This window comes from Oncorhynchus gorbuscha, linkage group LG17 (assembly GCF_021184085.1).
Source record: "Oncorhynchus gorbuscha isolate QuinsamMale2020 ecotype Even-year linkage group LG17, OgorEven_v1.0, whole genome shotgun sequence".
NCBI classification, from domain to species: Eukaryota; Metazoa; Chordata; class Actinopteri; order Salmoniformes; family Salmonidae; genus Oncorhynchus; species Oncorhynchus gorbuscha.
The window spans coordinates 25105695-25126571 of record NC_060189.1 but is presented as its reverse complement, the minus strand read 5'-3'; the positions used below and the strand labels follow the sequence as shown (position 1 = coordinate 25126571).

Sequence of the window (20877 nt, the reverse complement as noted above, 5' to 3'; positions counted from 1 at the left end):
TGATGAACTCGATGGCCTTGATAGCTTTGGTCTCAGGGATTGAGTGAAGGAATAAGACAACCATTATGAAGGTATGATCATGATATGGTCACTTTCTAGGTTGCTTTTCAACAGTAATGTACATGACCGTAATACGAGTAGCACGTGTTGAAAAATGTGTTTAAACTACAGTGGACAATTTCCCCTGGATAAGAAACCACTTGCTTCATATGCACTATAAAACATCTTCTCATACAATATGATAACATTCATCATTATTTTAGAATATATATTTATATTGTAATATCTCCGTGTCTAATTGTGTGTTATGCGTAAGTTGTTGCACGTGTAGAACTGATATCTCAAACAAATATCGCTTCCACATATGCCTATCTACAATTACAATAATACTGAACTAGCCTTAAAACACTGTAATTACACAATTATAGATGATTAATTATATCAAATACAAAATCTATCCAAATTGATCATTTAAATCATTAACATGTAACAACAGTGTGTTACGTGTGAGACAGTGAGATATTCACATTTTAATATTGAAAATAAAGGCCTAATTGCATCCTACACACTCACGGGATATTTAGCAAAACATAAATTGTTGTGCAAATGATTTAGATGTACATGTAGTACCGTAAGCCCAGACATTGACCATAAAACTCCTCGATCAGGCGATCCCCCTCTGTACAATGCTCTCATTGATACAGTGTGGATGACTGCTCTCTGAAGGTATGCCAAACAGCATGCATTATTTGATGTTAAATCCCCTGTGTATTATAACTGGAAAGTAATTGTAAGTATTTGTATTTGTTTCTTTTGCTGTGGCGTGTTCTGGGTAATTCTTAATACATTCCAGAGATTATACGGTAACTCCCAAACTCCCATGATTATAATTAAGCCTGACTTGGATATAAAATGAGCAAATACCAATTTAGTTTTGCAACGTGTGAGGGAGCATCTCTGTGTTTCTCCTCTGTGTCCCCTTGTGTCTCTATTTCTGTATATGCTCTGGTGTCTGTGTTTTATGTTCGATGGTTGTCTCTGTGTGTGTGTGTGTGTGTTTTCCTGTGCGTGTGTGTGTGTATCACTGTGTCAAAGGAAAGTCTTGCTGGAGAAGAAGATGGGCAAAGGGCAGGTTTGGTGAGGCATGGAGACTGCAATCATCTCCCCTCTGGCAAAATTCACAAGCATTCCCCCATCCATGCTCTCTTCTTTCTGTTCTTTATCTGTCATACACTGTCTCCTCAGCTCTCTCTTTCTCTCTCTCTGCGTCACTTACAAAGGCAGCGGTTTCCTCCTCCAAAATGAGGCCACGCACGGAAGGTATGCAAATGAATCATTGCTCATGGATTAGAATGGGACACCATATACCCTAAATCATGATTGTCAATCATGGCTGGGGATTAAGGGATATGGGCTTACAGACCTAAAAAAGCTACATTTCACCCCTCAGGAAGATCCCCATTGTGAGCAGCTCTGAGGAAGAAAGAGTTCTTCAGGGGAGGAGAGCAATACTAGAGCACTACTGCCCTCTGCTGGCCTACTAGAGGTACTGAACCATTTCTACTACAGCAGCACGGCTACTCATTCCACATGGGAAAATACTTGGGAGGAGAGCACAGAACACCATCATTTACATTTGATCTACCCTCAAGGCAAATGCTTGATGAAACAAAAGCATGTGTTGTTGTGTTGACGTAGTGTTTCATCTTTAGTCGAGGAGAGAGCGGGAGCTCTGTTTCTCTCTGCCAAGTACGGTGGCTCAGTGGGGTGCTGCAGATGTTTCTATTGGAAAACAACCCAAACCCATGATCAAGACACCTAACTGCTCACATCCCAGGGTTGGGTGAGTGAACCTAGCTGTTGTTTTGTGTGTATGTATGTGTGCGTTTGCGTGTGTGCACTGTGCATGCATGTGTGGGTAAGTGATACAGATTAGAAACTAAAAGTAGCATTGAGACAATTTATATTGGGATTTCTTGTGAGAAGTCAACCCTGTTTATCACAGGCAGAGATCCATGCTTAGCTGATTTTGTGTGCAGGCTCCGAAGCCCGGAGCCCTCAGTCAGAGTGCCAGTCTGTTCCTGTGGAGCAGTCAAACAGACAAGCCCAGCCAAGAGCGTGCACAGCACAGGCATCGAGCCAGGAAACAGGAAAATGATGAACAGTATTAATAGAGTTATAGCATAGAGGGAAGGAGTGGGAGAGAACAAAGCACACCACCGCACGTTGGCTTAATATTATCAAAAGGATGGTGGTGGATGATTAAATGATTCGAGGGAGGGCTCTATTGGGCCACGGTGGACTAGGCCTTCACTATGACAAGAGTGAAGCGAAGGAGGAGAGCATTGGCATCAGTCTCATTCTGCCTAGTGAATTTCCAGGATGCCCAAGACTAAAGGTGGCATGACACCTGTGCCATGTTGGGCCTGGCTGGCACACTCTGGGCAGTGGGTCAAGGCCAGGGCAAAATCTACAACACATTAAGAGAGCCTGGCAGGGTAAGTGTCTGGCACGATGCCCACCTCCTGACTCCTGTAGTGACGTAGTGACATCCTGGAGAATGGCTTTTGAAAAGGGGCAGCACATGAACAACAACCCATTCTATCTATTCAGTTGGAAAGCACCCCGTTTGCAACCCCTATCATAGCTGTATCCAACCTGCCTTTTGATTATGCTCTATGAATATGCACCGGGACTCCTTTTGCATCTGGACTCCCTCTTTCCAAGCCATACTGTAGATGTCAAGTGACAAATGTCTGCTATGAAATGTAGATAGGGTCAACAGGCAGTTAAATAGCACCAGTTATTGCTGGCTCTGGCATCATTAATCTGATTCCCACATCAAAGAGGCTGATGAGGGGTGTTGTATGAATACAAAGCTGCCCACAATACAAGTGTTAATTACTTGGTGTCTAATTTGAAGGGGGATCCTTAACACCCTCCCAGCCTGGCTGCTACAGCTCCCACACCTGAGTCATCTCTCTGACGATGGCAGGAAAATCGAATACATAAGTGAAATTGATACAAGCCGCCAGGCAGACGAAAGAGCAAGTGCTAATCACTATGCATCATTAGGTGAAGATTTAGCTTAAACGTGTTTAGCAGGAATTAAGCAAAGCTGTTGTTGACATGGATTGACTGCTGTAATGCTTTATTGTCAGTGCTCCAGGAGGCAGAGGGAGGACCGGCATGTATGGGAGGGAGACGCCGAAAGCAGGGATTTGTGGGATTCTGAAGGACTAGCTGGGCTTGTAGCGTAGAGAGTGGACAAACTGAAAGTGCTATGACATCTTAGTGTGGAAGAGGGGGTTGCTGGAAGACTGGTGTTGAGTGGGGATGATGGGGGAGAATATGACCTGCGGAGAGAACAAAGATATTGACGGACAGAGCAGAGGACTGGAGGAATCAGACTTTCTCTTAACAGAACACACTATAAAATGGAGTTTCAAGAGTTGTTGCTGTTGAATATGTAGCTTAAGTAGAACACTCAAGAAGCTAGCGTTTGAAACAGAATGTCTTTCATTTGAATACAATAACACACGCCAAGAACACATGACAAAACAATCAATCCACTTTTCATATTGCCTAATGGAGATCACTCTTGACAAGGAGACATCTTCCTTCCTGAGGGTGTGAGTGACAGAGAATTAGCCTGGTGACACTGCAGGTTGGCAAGTTTGGTAGCTTAAGAGAGGGGCACTCCGTATCTGGCCACTAATACAGGTGTAATTGCTGGCTGAGCTCTACCTGAGCCTGCTGGGTGAGGATAAAGCTCAGGGAGAGTGGAGGAAGAGAGAGAGGAGGGAAAGTGAATTAATGGGTTTGGATGCATGTTCTGCATTTCCTTGTTTAGGAAGTTCAGAAATGATTGATAGATAAAAACATGCACAGTAAATATTTGGTATTTTTACAGGTTGAATAAGGTTCTTTGGCTACATCCAGATGCTTGCATTCTTGCAGAACTGCATTTCAATCTGCACTGTAAAAAGCATGAGGAAATAGTGCCGTCGGGAAAGTATTCAGACCCCTTGACTTTTCCACATTTTGTTACTTTACGGCCTTATTCTAAAATGTATTAAATTAGAAACAACAATCCTCAGCAATCAAATTTTGGCAAAAATATTAAAAATAAATACAGATCTGTGGAAGGGTACCAAAATATTTCTGCAGCATTGAAGGTCCCAAAGAACACAGTGGGCTCAATCATTCTTAAATGGAAGAAGTTTTGAACCACCAAAACTCTTTCTAGAGCTGGTCGCCCAGACAAACTGAGCAATCGGGGGAGAAGGGCCTTGGTCAGGAAGGTGAACCCAATGGTCACTCTGACAGAGCTCGAGAGTTCCGCTGTAGAGATTAGAGAACCTTCCAGGAGGTCAACCATATCTGCAGCACTCCACCAATCAGGCCTTTATGGTAAAGTGGCCAGACGGAAGTCACTCCTCAGTAAAAGGCACATGACAGCTCGCTTGGAGTTTGCCAAAAGGCACCTAAAGACTCTGACCAGATGAGAAACAAGATTCTCTGGCTTGATTCTTTGGCCTGAATTCCAAGCCTCACGTCTGGAGGAAACCTGGCACCATCCCTACGGTGAAGCATGGTGGTGGCAGCATCATGCTGTGGGGATATTTTAGCAGCAGGGACTGGGATAGTCAGGATCGATACAAAGTACAGAGAGATCCTTGATGAAAACCTGCTCCAGAACGCTCAGGACAGACTGGGGCAACGGTTCACCTTCCAAAAGGACAATTGACCCTAAGCGCCCGGCCAAGACGATGCAGGAGTTGCTTCAGGACAAGTCTCGGAATGTCCTTGAGTGGCCCAGCCAGAGCCCGGACTTGAACATCTACGGAGAGACCTGAAAATAGCTGTGCCGCGACACTCCCCATCCAACCTGACAGAACTCTGCAGAAAAGAATGGGAGAAGCTCCCCAAATACAGGTGTGCCAAGCTTGTAGCATCATACCCATGACGACTTGAGGCTGTAATCGCTGACAAAGGTGCTTCAACAAAGTACTGAGTAAAGGGTCTGAATACTTATGTAAATGTGATATCAGTTTCTTTAATAAATTATCAACCATTTCTAAAAACCTGTTTTTGCTTTGTCATTATGGGGTATTGTGTGTAGATTGATGAGGGGGAAAAAACAACGTAATGCATTTTAGAATAAGGCTGTTAGGTAACAAAATGTGGAAAAAGTCAAGGGGTCTGAATACTTTCCGAATGCACAGTATATCTTCCTCAACCAGGTTTGATTGAATGTAGAACAAGAATAGTTTTCAGTTGTTTTGTCTCCGTCTCCAGACAGACGCCCCCTGCGTGTGTTTGTGCGTGTAAACGTGTGTCGATGCAGGAGCTGCTCAGACTGTGGCGGCTGACGAGTAAGAGGGAACAAGTCTTATCCAGCTCTCCAGTATTGACAGTGTTACTAATCCCCTCCAGCTGCTCAAACACCCCCCGAAAAAAACCATCCCTCCCATTTACCCATGCAGGGCGTCCCTGGGGGCAGGCTGTGCCTTAGCCTCCTCTCCAGTTATAGTCTCTAGCCGGGGCCCATTCCCCCCCACCCCCACCCAGGCAGCATGTATTAATCGCTGCTAAAACAAATCGTTTTCAAATGTTTGGTAGAAGGCCCAGTGTTTGCACCAGAGCCTAACAAAATATTTTTTACAAGCTATCCAGTTGTGATTAGGGCTGGGAGAATTTAATTTCCGTGGCATTGATAATAATATTAGCCTAATTAATGATGTTGTTTGACTTTGCTCAGCACTCTGTGTACCTTCTACACAACACTAGCCAGCCGGAGCTGTGGCTGAGTGCTCAGCCATCTCCATCTCGCCCCGTCTCTCCAGTCCATGACGACTGCACACATTTCATGAACCGCTAGATGTCTAATCCCTCGAACAGATTCTGTTCCTGGAGTCTAGAGAACTTTACTCTTTTAGGGAGACATTACTCTGAGTCTGGCATGTTAAGAATACCTAATGAGTTCTATAAGTATATTGCTATCACTTCCAGCACCAAGCCTACTCTCTCACTGAGTTCTTACATTTCAAACTCTTTCTTCACGGTTATTGTTAATGAAAATGAGACCAATTAAACACAATTTTTTTTTATGACTCATTAAGGTAAACAGCAGTACACTGGGAATAGCTTAGCGTAATACATAACTTCAGGGTTGGTCTCGCCGACACTGATAGACAGACAAACAATTACCACCATAGAGAACACAGAGGCACAGCGATCTTGACCCTCCCTGGCCTCCTGTAGGCCCCGTGAAGTCCACTTAACTTTCACTCATTATCTCCTTAAGCGGTGAAGAGAAGTCCACAATGGAGAGCACGGATGGTAAGCCTCGTTGGATAAGCAGGTGTTGATCTATGCAATTACAATGACACATTCACTGACCTCTCGGACCTGTCATCTTAGCCACAGACGGACCACCCAGGACCCCCGAGTGGTTCTCAGACATGATTACGGCTGGGATCACAGCCAGTGTGTTGACCCCTCACCTCTCCCTTGAGGTCAGGGGTCGGAGAGAGGTGGTCATGTGACTCTCTCCGGCAGGCACAGCGGAGCTCTTTAGCAGGCTTGGTTCGGGAGGAGAGAGAGAAGGATGTTGGTGAGAGTAGATTCCTCTGGGAGTTCTGTATGAGGGGTGGCTGTTTCCAGTATGCAGTCAGTCAGTGCCATGACGGGCCTGAGCTATGAAGAGCTCAACTTTCTCTTTGCAGTAGCTTTAAAGTCTGTTCCTGTGTACAAGTGCAGCCACAGAATATACATTTGGCACAATCAAAACAAAATGTCGCTTTATGTTAAAGTTGAAAGCTTGGAAATCAAGGTTGATATTACCGGTAATATGACACAATCATGTTTTGGTGGATTAGTACTTCAAAACAAGAGTCATATACATTTAAAATTCTTTGTGTTGCAGAAGTCAAGGGCAAAATGCAGGAAATTTTAGGTGAAAGTTGCAGTGAAAATGTGTTGTTTTACAGCACGTGTCAAACTCATTCTACGGAGGGCTGAGTGTCCGCGGGTGTTCATCCTCCCTTGACCTTAATTCATCAATCAAGTACACTGATTAGTAAGGAACTCCTCACAACTGGTTGTCCAGGTCTTAATTGAAAGGAAAACCAACAACCAGCAGATACTATGCCCTCCGTGGAATGAGTTTGACAGCCCTGTTCTACAGGGTCAGTCATAGTAGTATCGCACCCCTGGAGCAAACTAGGGTTAAGTGCCATGCTCAAGAGCACATAAACAGATTATTCACCTTGTCGGCTCGAGTATTCAAACCAGCGACCTCTCGGATACTGGCCCAATGGTCTAACCAAGGGTTTCTTAAACTTTATCAGCTCGAGATCCAAATGACAAATTGACCGTCCTCCAACAAACCAAATGAAGAAGAAATAGTGTTTGATTATATATGTATTCTCATAACTCGCGACCCACCTCCCACAAACTTAGGGCCCACTTCGGGTCCCGACCCATAGTTTAAGAAACCCTTCTCTAACCTCTAGGCTATCTGTAGACCAATTGAATGGCGGTGGTCTTTCTTGGCCTCTAGGATGGACAAAGCAAAAGGTGCTACTGCAGATGAGAATGAAAGTCTAACTCAGAGAAGACTCCATCCAGGTTGGCCGAATTCCGTTTCCATGGTGAGTTTTGTGAAATCATAGGCCGTGGTGATTGGACGGACCGATGGCTGGACAGCGATGCATTGGCCAGGGCCATTAGCTGAAGTGTCGTCCCAGTCTGGCCTGGCGGTAGTCCACTCTCAGCTGTACGAAGGCGTGCAGAAGGTTCCGGTCCAGGTTGGTGAGCTGCTCACCGGAGCAGACCTGTTTGAGGTTGTCTGGGGCAACCACCAGGAGGTTACACAGGGCATGGAGCGTGTCAAAGAGCTGCAGCACAAGAGGAACCTGGGGGACAGACAGTGAACCATTAAGAAACAGAGGATCCTGGGGGACAGACAGTGAACCATTAGGAACCAGAGGATCCTGGGGCACAGACAGTAAACCATTAGGAACCAGAGGATCAGACAGTGAACCATTAGGAACCAGAGGTTCCTGGGGCACAGACAGTAAATTATTAGGAACCAGAGGTTCCTGGGGCAGACAGTAAATTATTAGGAACCAGAGGATCCTGGGGGACAGACAGTAAACCATTAGAAACAGAGGATCCTGGGGGACAGATAGTAAACCATTAGGAAACAGAGGATCCTGGGGGACAGACAGTAAACCATCAGGAACCAGAGGATCCTGTGGGACAGACAGTAAACCATCAGGAACCAGAGGTTCCTGGGGCACAGACAGTAAACCATTAGGAAGCAGAGGATCCTGGGGGACAGACAGTAAACCATCAGGAACGAGAGGATCCTGTGGGATAGACAGTAAACCATTAGGAACCAGAGGATCCTGGGGGATAGACAGTAAACCATCAGGAACCAGAGGATCCTGGGGGACAGACAGTAAACCATTAGGAACCAGAGGATCCTGTGGGACAGACAAACCATTAGCGTTCTGCTAGGAGGAATAAACCAAACCTTTAACTAGGCCAAGAGGCATTTATTCAGCATCATTCCTAGCTCTACATGATGTCAACTGTTACTACATGCGTAATGATGCTAACTCTGGTGTGACCTCTCACCCGGAAGTCCTTGGCACTTTTGCGGTACTCGGCCACGTCGCAGATGGCCAACATGCCTCCCATGGAGCTGTAACTGTACTGCTGTAGGTGCTCGTGGATGAGGCGGTGGAAACGCACGCCCAGCTCCGTCAGCACTGTGTCCACGTTCTTACCATCCATGGACTTCCGCACACGCTCCACCTGCCGACTCACATACACACACACCTTGGAGCAGGCCTGGGGAGCACAGGGAGGAAGTAGGAGTCGGACTGTGTAGTTCTGGTGTCAAAGGTCAAGTGAATCAATGTGCAAAAAAATAATTTGCAACTTCTACAACTATGAAGAATTCTCTGGTACTTGCATGAAACAGATGACTTTCAAGTTAAATACAGTTTTTTTTAAATACACTGAAATTCAACAACATATTCTGAACTCCCAGGAGCAGCGTGTTTAACATGGTTTGATTCTCGCTTTGCTTTTCATAAATGAGAGCAGAGGTGGAGGCTGGGTGTAGTTCACCCCTTACTGCGGTGCACTGGATCATGACGTTGTTCTCATCTTCAGGCCTGAAGTCGGTCTTCTTCTGTTCCGTAGCCAGGATGTGCTTCATCTGTCCCACCATGCAGTTCAGTGTCCTGCAGAGAGAGGACAACACCATGACGACCACCCCTAACACACTAATAGGATACATTCACTCATTTCCCATGATGCTGTTGATAACATTTACAACACTTTGTGGTTTACTGACCTGTCTATGCCTGTGTCCAGTTTCACCTCCATCTGTTCAATCACCTCCTTCTTCTTGTGCAGGCACTCTGTCAGTTTGGGAGATGAGCTGGTGGAGACAGAAGGTCCATGAAATGTCAAAGGCAATAAAAACCTAACACAAAACAACTTTATCTGGACAGCATGAAGCTATCTAGAGAGTTGCTACCTTTTAATGGGGGGGGGGGGGGGGGTGATTGACAGTTCAGGCCCCACACTAACCTGATAAGAGGCATCAGGTGGTCGTTGAACTGCTTATCAAACAGGTGGAAGATGGTGTTGGCTTGCTGGACCACATCCAGGAAGTACAGGTTGGCATTCTTGGCATCAGCTGAGGGAATGGCTGTAGAAAGAGAGAAACAAACCACTTTTTTTTTTTTTTAAAGGCAAAAGAGAACAACAGAAGGATAGGAAGATGAATATACAACATCTACAAATGAAAAGTATCTGCTCAAGGTTTCACAGCCTTTACGGTGTTAGTGAGAGTTAGATGTACCGGAGAGGCCGATTTCCAGTGCGTAGTCGATGTGGTCCATACACAGGTGTTCCACCAGCAGCAGGAAGATGGAGAAGGCGTTCTTAGGCAGGTCCGAGGGATCTGAGAGCTGGTTCACAACACACAGAGACAGGAACTGATTTACTCTCAGCACTCTACAGGGATTTACTGCATGCAGTGTTATTGTCTCTCCTGTAGGTGGCAGCATAGCAGCCTTACCCTGTTGCACCTCTCGAAAGCGTGGCGCGTCTCCTGCAGCAGGTTGACCACCACCTCCTGGGAGAGGAAGGTCTCTCCGTGGGTGTCAATGCTGGGCCCCAGGGGCAGGTTGGTGCGCTGCCTGATCCGCTCCTTCAGCTCCTGGATACTGGGGAGGGGGGGTGCATTAAGGAAAAGGGAAGAGTGAACTCAAAGACCTTGCTATGATGAGGAGTGGAGAGATGAGGAACATACTATTTAAATCCATTTAACTATTTAATCCAACTGAGATCTGACCCCAAGGATGAACAAGAAGTTTTGGGTAAAGGAAGACGAGATGGAAGAGAGGGTCAGGGGGTAGTGGGGTAGAGGTGGTCAGTCACTTCCTACCTGCCCCCACCCTGTGGACGTTTCTGGTGGTTCTTGGAGTCGTAGTAGCGCTGCAGGATCATGGCACTGCGCGTGCGGAGGTAATCTTTCTCCATTTCAATGTAGCTCTCCAGATAGGTGGAGAAGATGTTTTTAATGAGCTTCGACAGGAAGGTGTGTTTGTCTGAGCCCAGGTTGAACTCGGTCAGCTTGGAAGCCAAGGCCGTTGTCCTGGAGACACAGGGTTGCCGCGGTTTCAAAAAAGTCAGAATAGATGGTATGAGGTGCTTCGAGTGAGAGGTCAAAGGGCGAACAGCAGTATTACCTGGTATAAAGGTCATAGAGGTTTTTGAGGTATTGTTCGACATCAGAGCGGCGGGTTTCATCCAGTTTTTCTTTTACGTGGGCCTGGAATACAAAACCGCTTAGCCAGTCCATCAGGACTGGGTCAGAGAACTAAGACATTTTTAAACCTTGTGGCAGCTGAAGATTTGGTCAATAGGAGAGACTGTCCACTGTACCTGTAGTTTGTTCTCAAAGATGTTCTGGATGAGTTTGGCCATGACGGTCTCTGGGCTCTGGAAGACCTCTCCCACCTGCTTGTTGACCCGCTGGCAGAGGAGTGCAGTGTCTTCAAACACGTCACTACGCATGTACACCCCCTGAACACAGACAGTCAGACAGAGTGAGAAAGAGAGAGAGAGCGAGAGAGAGGGTTAACCCCATAGAATTAGGAGTTAGAATACTAGAATGGATAAAGTATTATGTCGGTTGAAAAGGTCAGCCATTTTGGTCAGGGCGTTAGTCAGCCAGTGTGCTGTGATCAGATGGTGTAAAACAATGAATTTGAAGATTATCTGCACAGTATGTTTATGACCTACCAGCTAGTTTAAGTGGAATGATTCCATATTCCATACAAATGCAGTCAATCCACAGCCAGACACTAGCTGAAATCAGTTAATGATAGGACTTAGACAAGTCAGAAATGCGAAAGTACTGATTTTGTATTATAACACTCACAGCTTTCCAGGGAAACAAACATTGAGACATTTATTGTTCGTTTACATATACACTATTTTTTTTTAGCAAAGGGAACACTTAAACAACACAATGTAACTCCAAGTCAAATCACACTTCTGTGAAACCAAACTGTCCACTTAAGAAGCAACACTGATTGACAATAAATTTCACATGCTGTTGTGCAAATGGAATAGACAACAGGTGGAAATAGGCATTTAGCAAGACACCCCCAATAAAGGAGTGGTTCTGTTGGTGGGACCACAGACCACTTCTCAGTTCCTATGCTTCCTGGCTGATGTTTTGGTCACTTTTGAATGCTGGCGGTGCTTTTACTCAAGTGGTAGCATGAGACGAAGTCTACAACTCACACAACAGGTTCAGGTAGTGCAGCTCATCCAGGATGACACATCAATGCGAGCTGTGGCAAGAAGGTTTGCTGTGTCTGTCAGCGTAGTGTCCAGAGCATGGAGGCGCTACCAGGAGACAGGCCAGTACATCAGGAGACGTGGAGGAGGCCGTAGGAGGGCAACAACCCAGCAGCAGGACCGCTACCTCCGCCTTTGTGCAAGGAGGAGCAGGAGGAGCACTGCCAGAGCCCTGCAAACGGACCTCCAGCAGGCCACACATGTGCATGTGTCTGCTCAAACGGTCAGAAACAGACTGGGTGGTATGAGGGCCCGACGTCCACAGGTGGGGGTTGTGCTTACAGCCCAACACCGTGCAGGACGTTTGGCATTTGCCAGAGAACACAAAGATTGGCAAATTCGCCACTGGCGCCCTGTGCTTTTCACAGATGAAAGCAGGTTCCCACTGAGCACGTGACAGACGTGACAGTCTGGAGACGCTGTGGAAAAAGTTCCGCTGCCTGCAACATCCTCCAGCATGACCGGTTTGGCGGTGGGTCAGTAATGGTGTAGGGTGGCATTTCTTTGGGGGGGCCGCACAGCCCTCTGTGTGCTCGCCAGAGGTAGTCTGACTGCCATTAGGTACCGAGATGAGATCCTCAGACCCTTTGTGAGACCATATGCTGGTGTGGTTGGCCCTGGGTTCCTCCTAATGCAAGACAATGCTAGACCTCATGTGGCTGGAGTGTGTCAGCAGTTCCTGCAAGAGGAAAGCATTGATGCTATGGACTGGCCCACCCGTTCCCCAGACCTGAATCCAATTGAGCACATCTGGGACATCATGTCTCGCTCCATCCACCAACACCAGACTGTCCAGGAGTTGGCGGATGCTTTAGTCCAGGTCTGGGAGAAGATCCCTCAGGAGACCATCCGCCACCTCATCAGGAGCAAGCCCAGGCGTTGTAGGGAGGTCATAAAGGCACGTGGAGGCCACACACACTACTGAGCCTCATTTGGACTTGTTTTAAGGACATTACATCAAAGTTGGATCAGCCTGTAGTGTGGTTTTCCACTTTAATTTTGAGTGTGACTCCAAATCCATACTTCCATGGGTTGATACATTTGATTTCCATTGATCATTTGTGTGTGATTTTGTTGTCAGCACATTCAACCATGTAAAGAAAAAAGTATTTAATAAGAATATTTAATTAATTCAGATCTAGGAGGTGTTATTTTAGTTTATTTTTTAGGCTATTTATGCGTAACATTTCTAATTATATTACAATATTTTAGGGTAACAATAATTCTATAACAGTAATTATGATATATCCCACATGTTTCTGCCTAAGTAAAAGCAGGAAATGAATCACTTCTTTACTAATGCCATTCATTCCAATTAGAAAGGTTTGTATTTTAACAATGGCTACCATTTTCACCCCATTCTGGAACTTTGAGGGTTTATGACAGAGATCCTATTAAATTACTAGAGGGGCTATGTTGAACCCAGACCTCAGGACTAACCTGTGGTGAGACGACAGAAGCGCTCAGGTACTCTATACTGAGCTGTTATAAAGGGTTCATGTTCAACTGAACACTGCACACTCACCTCCTGGCACTGCTTGATATAAACATCCACACAGTGTGCATAGCCCTGCAGGAAACACAGACATGTCACAATCACACCTGCATGACTTCCACAATCTAACATCACCAGAAAATGACAACAAACTGTATGCATGGTTGCATAGACGCTGAATGAGACACAAGAGCATATTTGTAAGTTACAACACAACTCAAACAATAACACACATCTTCCTTTAATATGGAGACATATCAGAGTGTGTCCAGTGTTTGTGGGTCACCTTGAAGTGTAAGAGGACCGCAGCGACTTCCTGCATGCGGCCAATCTCGCCCCTACGCTGGGCCGCCGTGAACTCCTGGATCAGCTGGCGCTCCAGGTCGTGGTATTTACCTAGACACACACTCAACAGATTTAGTTGCCTTTCTTAGCATGGCTGTGTTATCACTTGTTCATCAATCAGCAACAAATGAGCATGTTGAACGCAAACACTCACTTGCAATCTTGGCCTTAACATCTGCAAACCTGTTAAGAGGACAAGGATAGAGTCATTCATCAGAGAAATATCGGTCATTTAAAAAGACTCAAACCCAAAATTATATAATGTGTAGTCCCTCTAATTTGAAGTGAGTTGAATATAGTCTCTCCCTCAGAAACAACAGTTAATGCAACCTAACATTGACAAAAATATTTCTGATTTTTCTATGAGATGGGCTAGAGGCAGAGTAGCAGCACCTATAATGTTTACATTATACCACAGAGATCGTGTAATGCTGCCTCCAGGACTACTCACCTGTCGAATGGCAGCTCCTGGGCTATGAGATGCAACTTCTGAATGATATCAGCAGCTTCCTTAATCTGGGAGAGGGAGAAATAGGGGGGAGGGAGACAGAGGAACATAAGAAATGGACATCCAGAGAGCAGACCAGCATCTCCACTTAGGGGATCATGTTAAACCAGCCCTCCTCCACCTCCTCTCTGTACACCACGGAGATGATAACAAGCAGCCGCTGCTCACCTGGCTAACGGCATCCACAGCAGCCCTGAGTTAGCAGCATATCCAACTCTGTATTGCTATGCCTCCTCTGAATGGGCTGTAATCCCACAGGAGCCTAAATCGCCTTCAATAATCTGTCCGGCCAGGGATATCTCTCTAAAGAGGGACCCTGTCAAGAACCGCCCACTCCCCCCACCCAACATACACACTCTGGCTGAAAACCCCAGACCTAGGACAGGCCCACCGTCCGCAACTCCCCGGTTTCTGCAGACGCCTGCCTCAGCTAACATTATTACGCCGCTCCCGTGAGGAGGATCCAGCCTTTCTGCTCGGCAAAGGTTTTCTAAGTATCTGTCCCCCAGCTAAGATTAGCTAAATCCCATGTAAGTAATGTAGCCGTCTCTCTGCAGTCAGGGTTTAGCAGCACTTGTCTCCACGCTGGCGGCCCAGCCCTCCCTTTCAGAAGGATTAGCAGAGCCTTCCCCCTTCAGCTATTCACTCGCAGCTTTCCTCTTTCCTCCACGTCTGGAGGTATGCTCAGAAAAAGGGATCTGTCTGCAATTTCCACATCATGCCTCTCTGGAAGCATTCTCATCCCATGTCCAGCTCCCGTCTCTGAGATTGATTACTGTTTTCCCACTAAAAGGAATTCATTGAGAGAATCCCAAACTCTTCAAAAACAGCTATGATATTCTGATAATACACTATCAAATTTTTGAGGGTTGATAGGGAGGTCGCTCAGATAGTTTTGAACACTATAGACGGGTTAGCTGACAACTTCACAAAAACAAATGCGAACGCTTCAATGGGGCAGAAGGCTTCGGTGTGTTGCTGTGATTCCGGATGGCCAGATAGCTAACAACAAGGACAAGAAACTGCCATGTTGAGAAATGTAGGTGGCTCATTTCAACTCATTGTACACTATATATACACAAAAGTATGTGGACACCTTCACATTTCTGAATTTGCTGACAGGTGTATAAAATCAAGCACACAGCCATGCATTTTCCATAAACAAACATCGGCAGAATGGCCTGTGCAGAAGAGCTCAGTGACTTTCAACATGGCACCGTCATAGGATGCCACCTTTCCAACAACTCAGGTAGTCCAATTTCTGCCCTGCTCGAGCTGCCCTGGTCAACTGTAACTGTTCTGTTATCGTGAAGTGGAAACGTCTAGGAGCAACGAGGGCTCAGCCGCGAAACAGTAGGCCAAACAAGCTCACAAAACAGGAATGCCGAGTGCTGAAGCGCGTGGCGTGTTAAAATCGTCTGTCCTCAGTTGCAACACTCACTCCCGAGTTCTAAACTGCATCTGGAAGCAACGTCAGCACAAGAACTCTTCGTAGGGAGCTTCATGAAATGGGTTTCCATGGCCGAGCAGCCGCACACAAGCCTAAGATCACCGTGCGCAATGCCAAGTGTCGGCTGGAGTGGTGTAAAGCTCGCCGCCATTGGACTCTGGAGCAGTGGAAACATATTCTCTGGAGTGATGAATCCCGCTTTACCATCTGACAGTCCGACGGACAAATATGGATTTGGCGGGTGCCAGGAGAACGCAACCTGGCCCAATGCATAGTGCCAACTAAGGTTTGTTGGAGGAGGAATAATGGTCTGGGGCTATTTTTCATGGTTCGGGCTAGGCCCCTTAGTTCCAATGAAGTGAAATCGTAACACTACAACATACAATGACATTCTAGACGATTCTGTGCTTCCAAATGTGGCAACAGTTTGGGGAAGGCCCTTTCCTGTTTCAGCATGACAATTCCCCCGTGCATAAAGCGAGGTCCATACAGAAATGGTTTGTCGAGATAGGTGTGGAAGAAATTGATTGGCCTGCACAGAGCCCTGACCTCAACCCCATCGAACACCTTTGGGATGAATTGGAACACCGACTGCGAGCCAGGCCTAATCGCCCAACATCAGTGCCTGACCTCACTAATGCTCTTGTGGCTGAATGGAAGCAAGTCCCCACAGCAATGTTCTAACTTCTAGTGCAAAGCCTTCCCAGAAGTGTGATGGCTGTTATAGCAGCAAAGGTAGGACCAACTCCATATTAATGCCCATTATTTTGGAATGAGATGTTCCGACGAGCAGGTGTCCACATACTTTTGGTCATGTAGTGTATCTTGTTACTGATACTGTCTCTTTTTTGGGGGGTGTTTGACTGATGTCACGTCTATGCTAGTATGGCTAAAATGTGTAAGCTAGCTAAACAATAACCAGATAAATGTATTTGAGAAACAACAAATGCTAATTGTGAAAATGTATTTGTTTTCAATAAACATTAGAGACGAAATATAGTTTACATGTTGTCAACAATCTAAGTCAACTCCGTCTGTTTTGCCCCATAGTTGCACATGCATCGTTTGTTGCGAAACAACCAACCCATCATTAGGAAACATAGATTAATTAGGCCCAGTCTACCTCGCAACTTAAGGCAATTAAGCCAGACATGAGCATGTTGACATCCATACCATTCAATCTGTTAGCTATTGTCAAGAAATAAATGCGATTATATTAATCCAAATTAGCTAAGGGTTTCAATTAAAGGGATCAATTCCACAAATTAAAATGGGTGGTTACTTCATAATCCTGTTCATTAACTAATTTCAGTTCTTAATATCTTTCACTGTTGTAGTTTTTTGTTTGTTTTCAATGGTCAAACTCAATCTCTTTAGGACGACATGTGGGTGGATGGTAGTGTATGCATCCTGACCAAACTCAATCTCTTTAGGACGACATGTGGGTGGATGGTAGTGTATGCATCCTGACCAAACTCAATCTCTCTAGGACGACATGTGGGTGGATGGTAGTGTATGCATCCTGACCAAACTCAATCTCTTTAGGACGACATGTGGGTGGATGGTAGTGTATGCATCCTGACCAAACTCAATCTCTTTAGGATGACATGTGGGTGGATGGTAGTGTATGCATCCTGACCAAACTCAATCTCTCTAGGACGACATGTGGGTGGATGGTAGTGTATGCATCCTGACCAAACTCAATCTCTTTAGGACGACATGTGGGTGGATGGTAGTGTATGCATCCTGACCAAACTCAATCTCTTTAGGACGACATGTGGGTGGATGGTAGTGTATGCATCCTGACCAAACTCAATCTCTCTAGGACGACATGTGGGTGGATGGTAGTGTATGCATCCTGACCAAACTCAATCTCTCTAGGACGACATGTGGGTGGATGGTAGTGTATGCATCCTGACCAAACTCAATCTCTTTAGGACGACATGTGGGTGGATGGTAGTGTATGCATCCTGACCAAACTCAATCTCTTTAGGACGACATGTGGGTGGATGGTAGTGTATGCATCCTGACCTTTTCTGGGTTGTTGAAGACATCACTGCGAAGCTCCCCATCCAGGAACTCATTAAAGTAGGTCATGAGACGCTGGGCCTCCACAGCCCTCTGCCTGGGCGTGTTCACTCCCTCCAGCTGGTCACCAAGGTGGCACACCTTGGTGGCCACATAGCTGATGTGCTCGTCCAACTCCTGGAAGTGCTGGAAGGCTACCTGTATGGAGACAAAGAAGTCACATGTTTAGTGACATGATTGATGAATGTGGATAAAACAAAACATTTTCTTCAGAAAAGTCGACAGGAACTCCTGGGGATTTGGGGTTGTGGTGGGTGGTTGAGGGTCCGGTGGGCCGTGAAGCTGACCTGGTTGCTCCTCTGTAAATCCTGCACTTTGTGGGCAAACTCCTTGGCCTCTCTGTGACACTGGTGCTCCAGCTTCTCCACCCTCCGCTGGATCTTCTCATCCAGATGCTTCAGCTCCTCTATGTGGTTCTCAAACTCCTCCAGCAGCCTGGAAGGGAAGCAGGACAAGGGCTTCATTAACACACTGCAGGCCTACCTCACATTGGTCTAGAGTAAACACTCTATAGACATAAGGCCACTTACAGTACAAGCTGGCCTTCAACACTCTTCATTGATCTACAGTCATGAGTTTCACAGCAAACAAAGGGTAGGGAAAACTGCTTTACTATATTACTAGCATGAGTGACTGAGTAATATGGGGTTAGATTTGTCCTACTAACCTTACACTCTCTCTGTTAATATTTATAAATATCATTGGGGGCTTAATTCTTGGGTCCCCAGATTTCAGAATCTTTACAAACTGGAAGCTTCGTCAGCTGCATTTAAAGTGAGGACTGTGGAGCAAATGTTGTAAGTCAGCACCATATTTAACAGAGTTGGAAACATCCCAAAATGATGAGTATATAATCTTTTGGCTAATTCCTTAGGTGGTGGCTACAGCTTAGGCACATTGCCCATCCCTTCCCAACGCGCACACATTCCCTCTCTGTCAGTTACTGTATGACTCAGAACTTAGTGGCCTCCCATAATGCTCTGCCTCAGAGTTATCTTCAATGGAGGTTTAAATAAAGCTTGCAGTATGGTTGGGACTAGAGCCATGATTACAGTGAGTCTGAATAAAGCCATGTCTTTAGTACAAGACTACCTTTTGGGGTCGAATGCCTCTGCTCCTCCTTTGGACCCTCCTCCAGGGGTTCTCCAGGCCAACCTCTCTATGTACTCGTCTGCATCAAAGGGCTCCTGTGAATCATATCATATCACACACATACATACAGTAAATCGGTGTAAATGGTGTGTATCTTACATGACATGAGCAATACTGGACCTAGCTGAGGAACGCTCAACTCTGTTCTCTTATATCGAGGTGGGGTTGAGTTTTTATAACTGGGTCGCAGGATTTGAGTCACCATCATTCGATTCCTGTAAAAATGTACATTCGGAAAACGCTTACCTGTACCTATGTTTGTCCTGTACAACTGCGGTCCTTCTGCGGGGTGCAGAAATTCTACGTAAACTGAAATCCCTTCAAAAAGTAAGCTACCTGCCAGTTCGATTCACCATAATAATTCCTTAATAATTTTGCCTACTATAATTAATATAAGTATCTGCTTATAATTTAATACATTTGGTAGGCCATATTCTAATTTCCGACATTTGGTAGGCCATTTGTATGTCAACTATAGTTTGATACATGCAGCTTCTCTTCTGTCATAATTTGTTGCCCCAGAAGACCAAATAAAGTAGTGCTCACCAGAATAATGTCCTACATCGATGGAATGAATGCATTAGTAATCTAGTTAACGCTGGTAAAGTTGTCTGTTTTGTTTAGTGACCGGGGACAAAACAGTGGAAAGTTTAGTCCTGTGCAAAATGTCATCAGTTTGACCAGTTTTAAGGAAATGAAAAGCTGAGAAAAATACCAAACACGTTTCTGATAAGACTTCAGTTTGGGTGCATATTTGATATGGTTGAAATACTGTCTGATGGCATAACAGTGTCGAAGATAGCTCATTACACACGCATTTGCATTTTCTCAAAGAGATGCTGAAAGAAAAACAATATTTCTCCACTGCTGTTCCCGAGACAAAATTAACATTTGTTGTATAATTACACTGCAAGAAATGAATAATTGTCCAGGAGTTAATACTATATTACGCTACATGTGAGAGGTTAAAGGCCGAAACTCAGTGTCCATATTTCAGTGACTAACCCATATAAAACGTAAATGAAGAATATGATGTTTATTCATGTTTACAGGGATACCCATGAGCAGGATATCAAATGTGCATGTAAACAGCTTTTCCCGAATAAGACCTTAAACGGGATATGAGCTACTATCCGTAATAATATGCGCATGTAAACGTGGTCACTGCTTATAGCTGGGCAAGCCCACTGGGCGTGACAAGCTAGCAAATGCAACTGTACACAATAACAAAAAACATAGTAGCTAGAATTACAATTCACTGCTGGAAAGGCTCTGTTGGTCAACATATGTAGGTAACGTTAGCTACAAGTTTGACAACATATCCCTGGATAAACACAGCACTGCCAACTGTATAGCGAGTGGTAGCTAGCTAGATGATGGCAGCTTCCTTTCAAAGACGCGATTTACACTCATTATAGTTATCTGGCTAGCTAGCTATAGCTAACGTTAGCCAGCTAGCTATAGCCTAATCGGTTAAACAATAGGCTGGCTGGCTGGCTTGCTAGCTCGGACTTCTCGTCATATGGATGGATAGCTAGCACTGACTTCTCCTTTCTCCACCTAGCTAACATTAGCTAGCTACCTAGAACTAGCAGACAGCTACCCCAACAATACTAGAACATACAGTTCAATTTACCTCGAATAGTTGAGCAGTCGTTGACATGTTTTACTTCGATTTGCAATGTAGAAATTGCAATTCAGGCAAACTAATAGTCGGGTATGACAAACAACTGATTGATCAACTGGATTTATGTTTTGCCCTTTATTGACAACAGTTACACAGCTCTACTTCCTGTATCCAAAGCAATACAACTCCCGTGCTGAAAAAAAAAAGATTTGGGACTGGTCGTTGCCAGAATACACTGCGTAAAACGCATGCACCAAATGATTCTTGATTGGTCCAGGCAGTCACATTATTAGAAAAATAGGAAGTACAGT

General features: G+C 45.3%; 1 protein-coding gene across 2 annotated transcripts; it reads right to left on the bottom strand.

The window, feature by feature from the left end:
- Nucleotides 1-6093: 6093 nt before the first annotated feature.
- LOC124001713 (exocyst complex component 5-like) lies at nt 6094-20778 on the bottom strand. Of its 2 annotated transcripts, XM_046308712.1 has the most exons (18): nt 20576-20778; nt 18880-18974; nt 18075-18222; nt 17731-17925; nt 14193-14257; nt 13896-13924; nt 13683-13792; nt 13427-13471; nt 10978-11118; nt 10782-10864; nt 10478-10687; nt 10109-10256; nt 9890-9998; nt 9616-9736; nt 9377-9463; nt 9155-9263; nt 8650-8865; nt 6094-7922 (listed from the first exon to the last, which is right to left on the bottom strand). In XM_046308712.1, the coding sequence occupies exons 1-18, from the start codon at nt 20600-20602 to the stop codon at nt 7734-7736; spliced, it is 2127 nt and encodes a 708-aa protein (XP_046164668.1). In that variant the 5' UTR covers nt 20603-20778; the 3' UTR covers nt 6094-7733. The 2 variants fall into 2 exon arrangements, with proteins under 2 accessions (XP_046164668.1, XP_046164669.1); XM_046308713.1 differs by lacking the exons at nt 18880-18974; nt 20576-20778 and adding an exon at nt 18455-18552.
- Between the last annotated feature and the right edge of the window lie 99 nt (nt 20779-20877).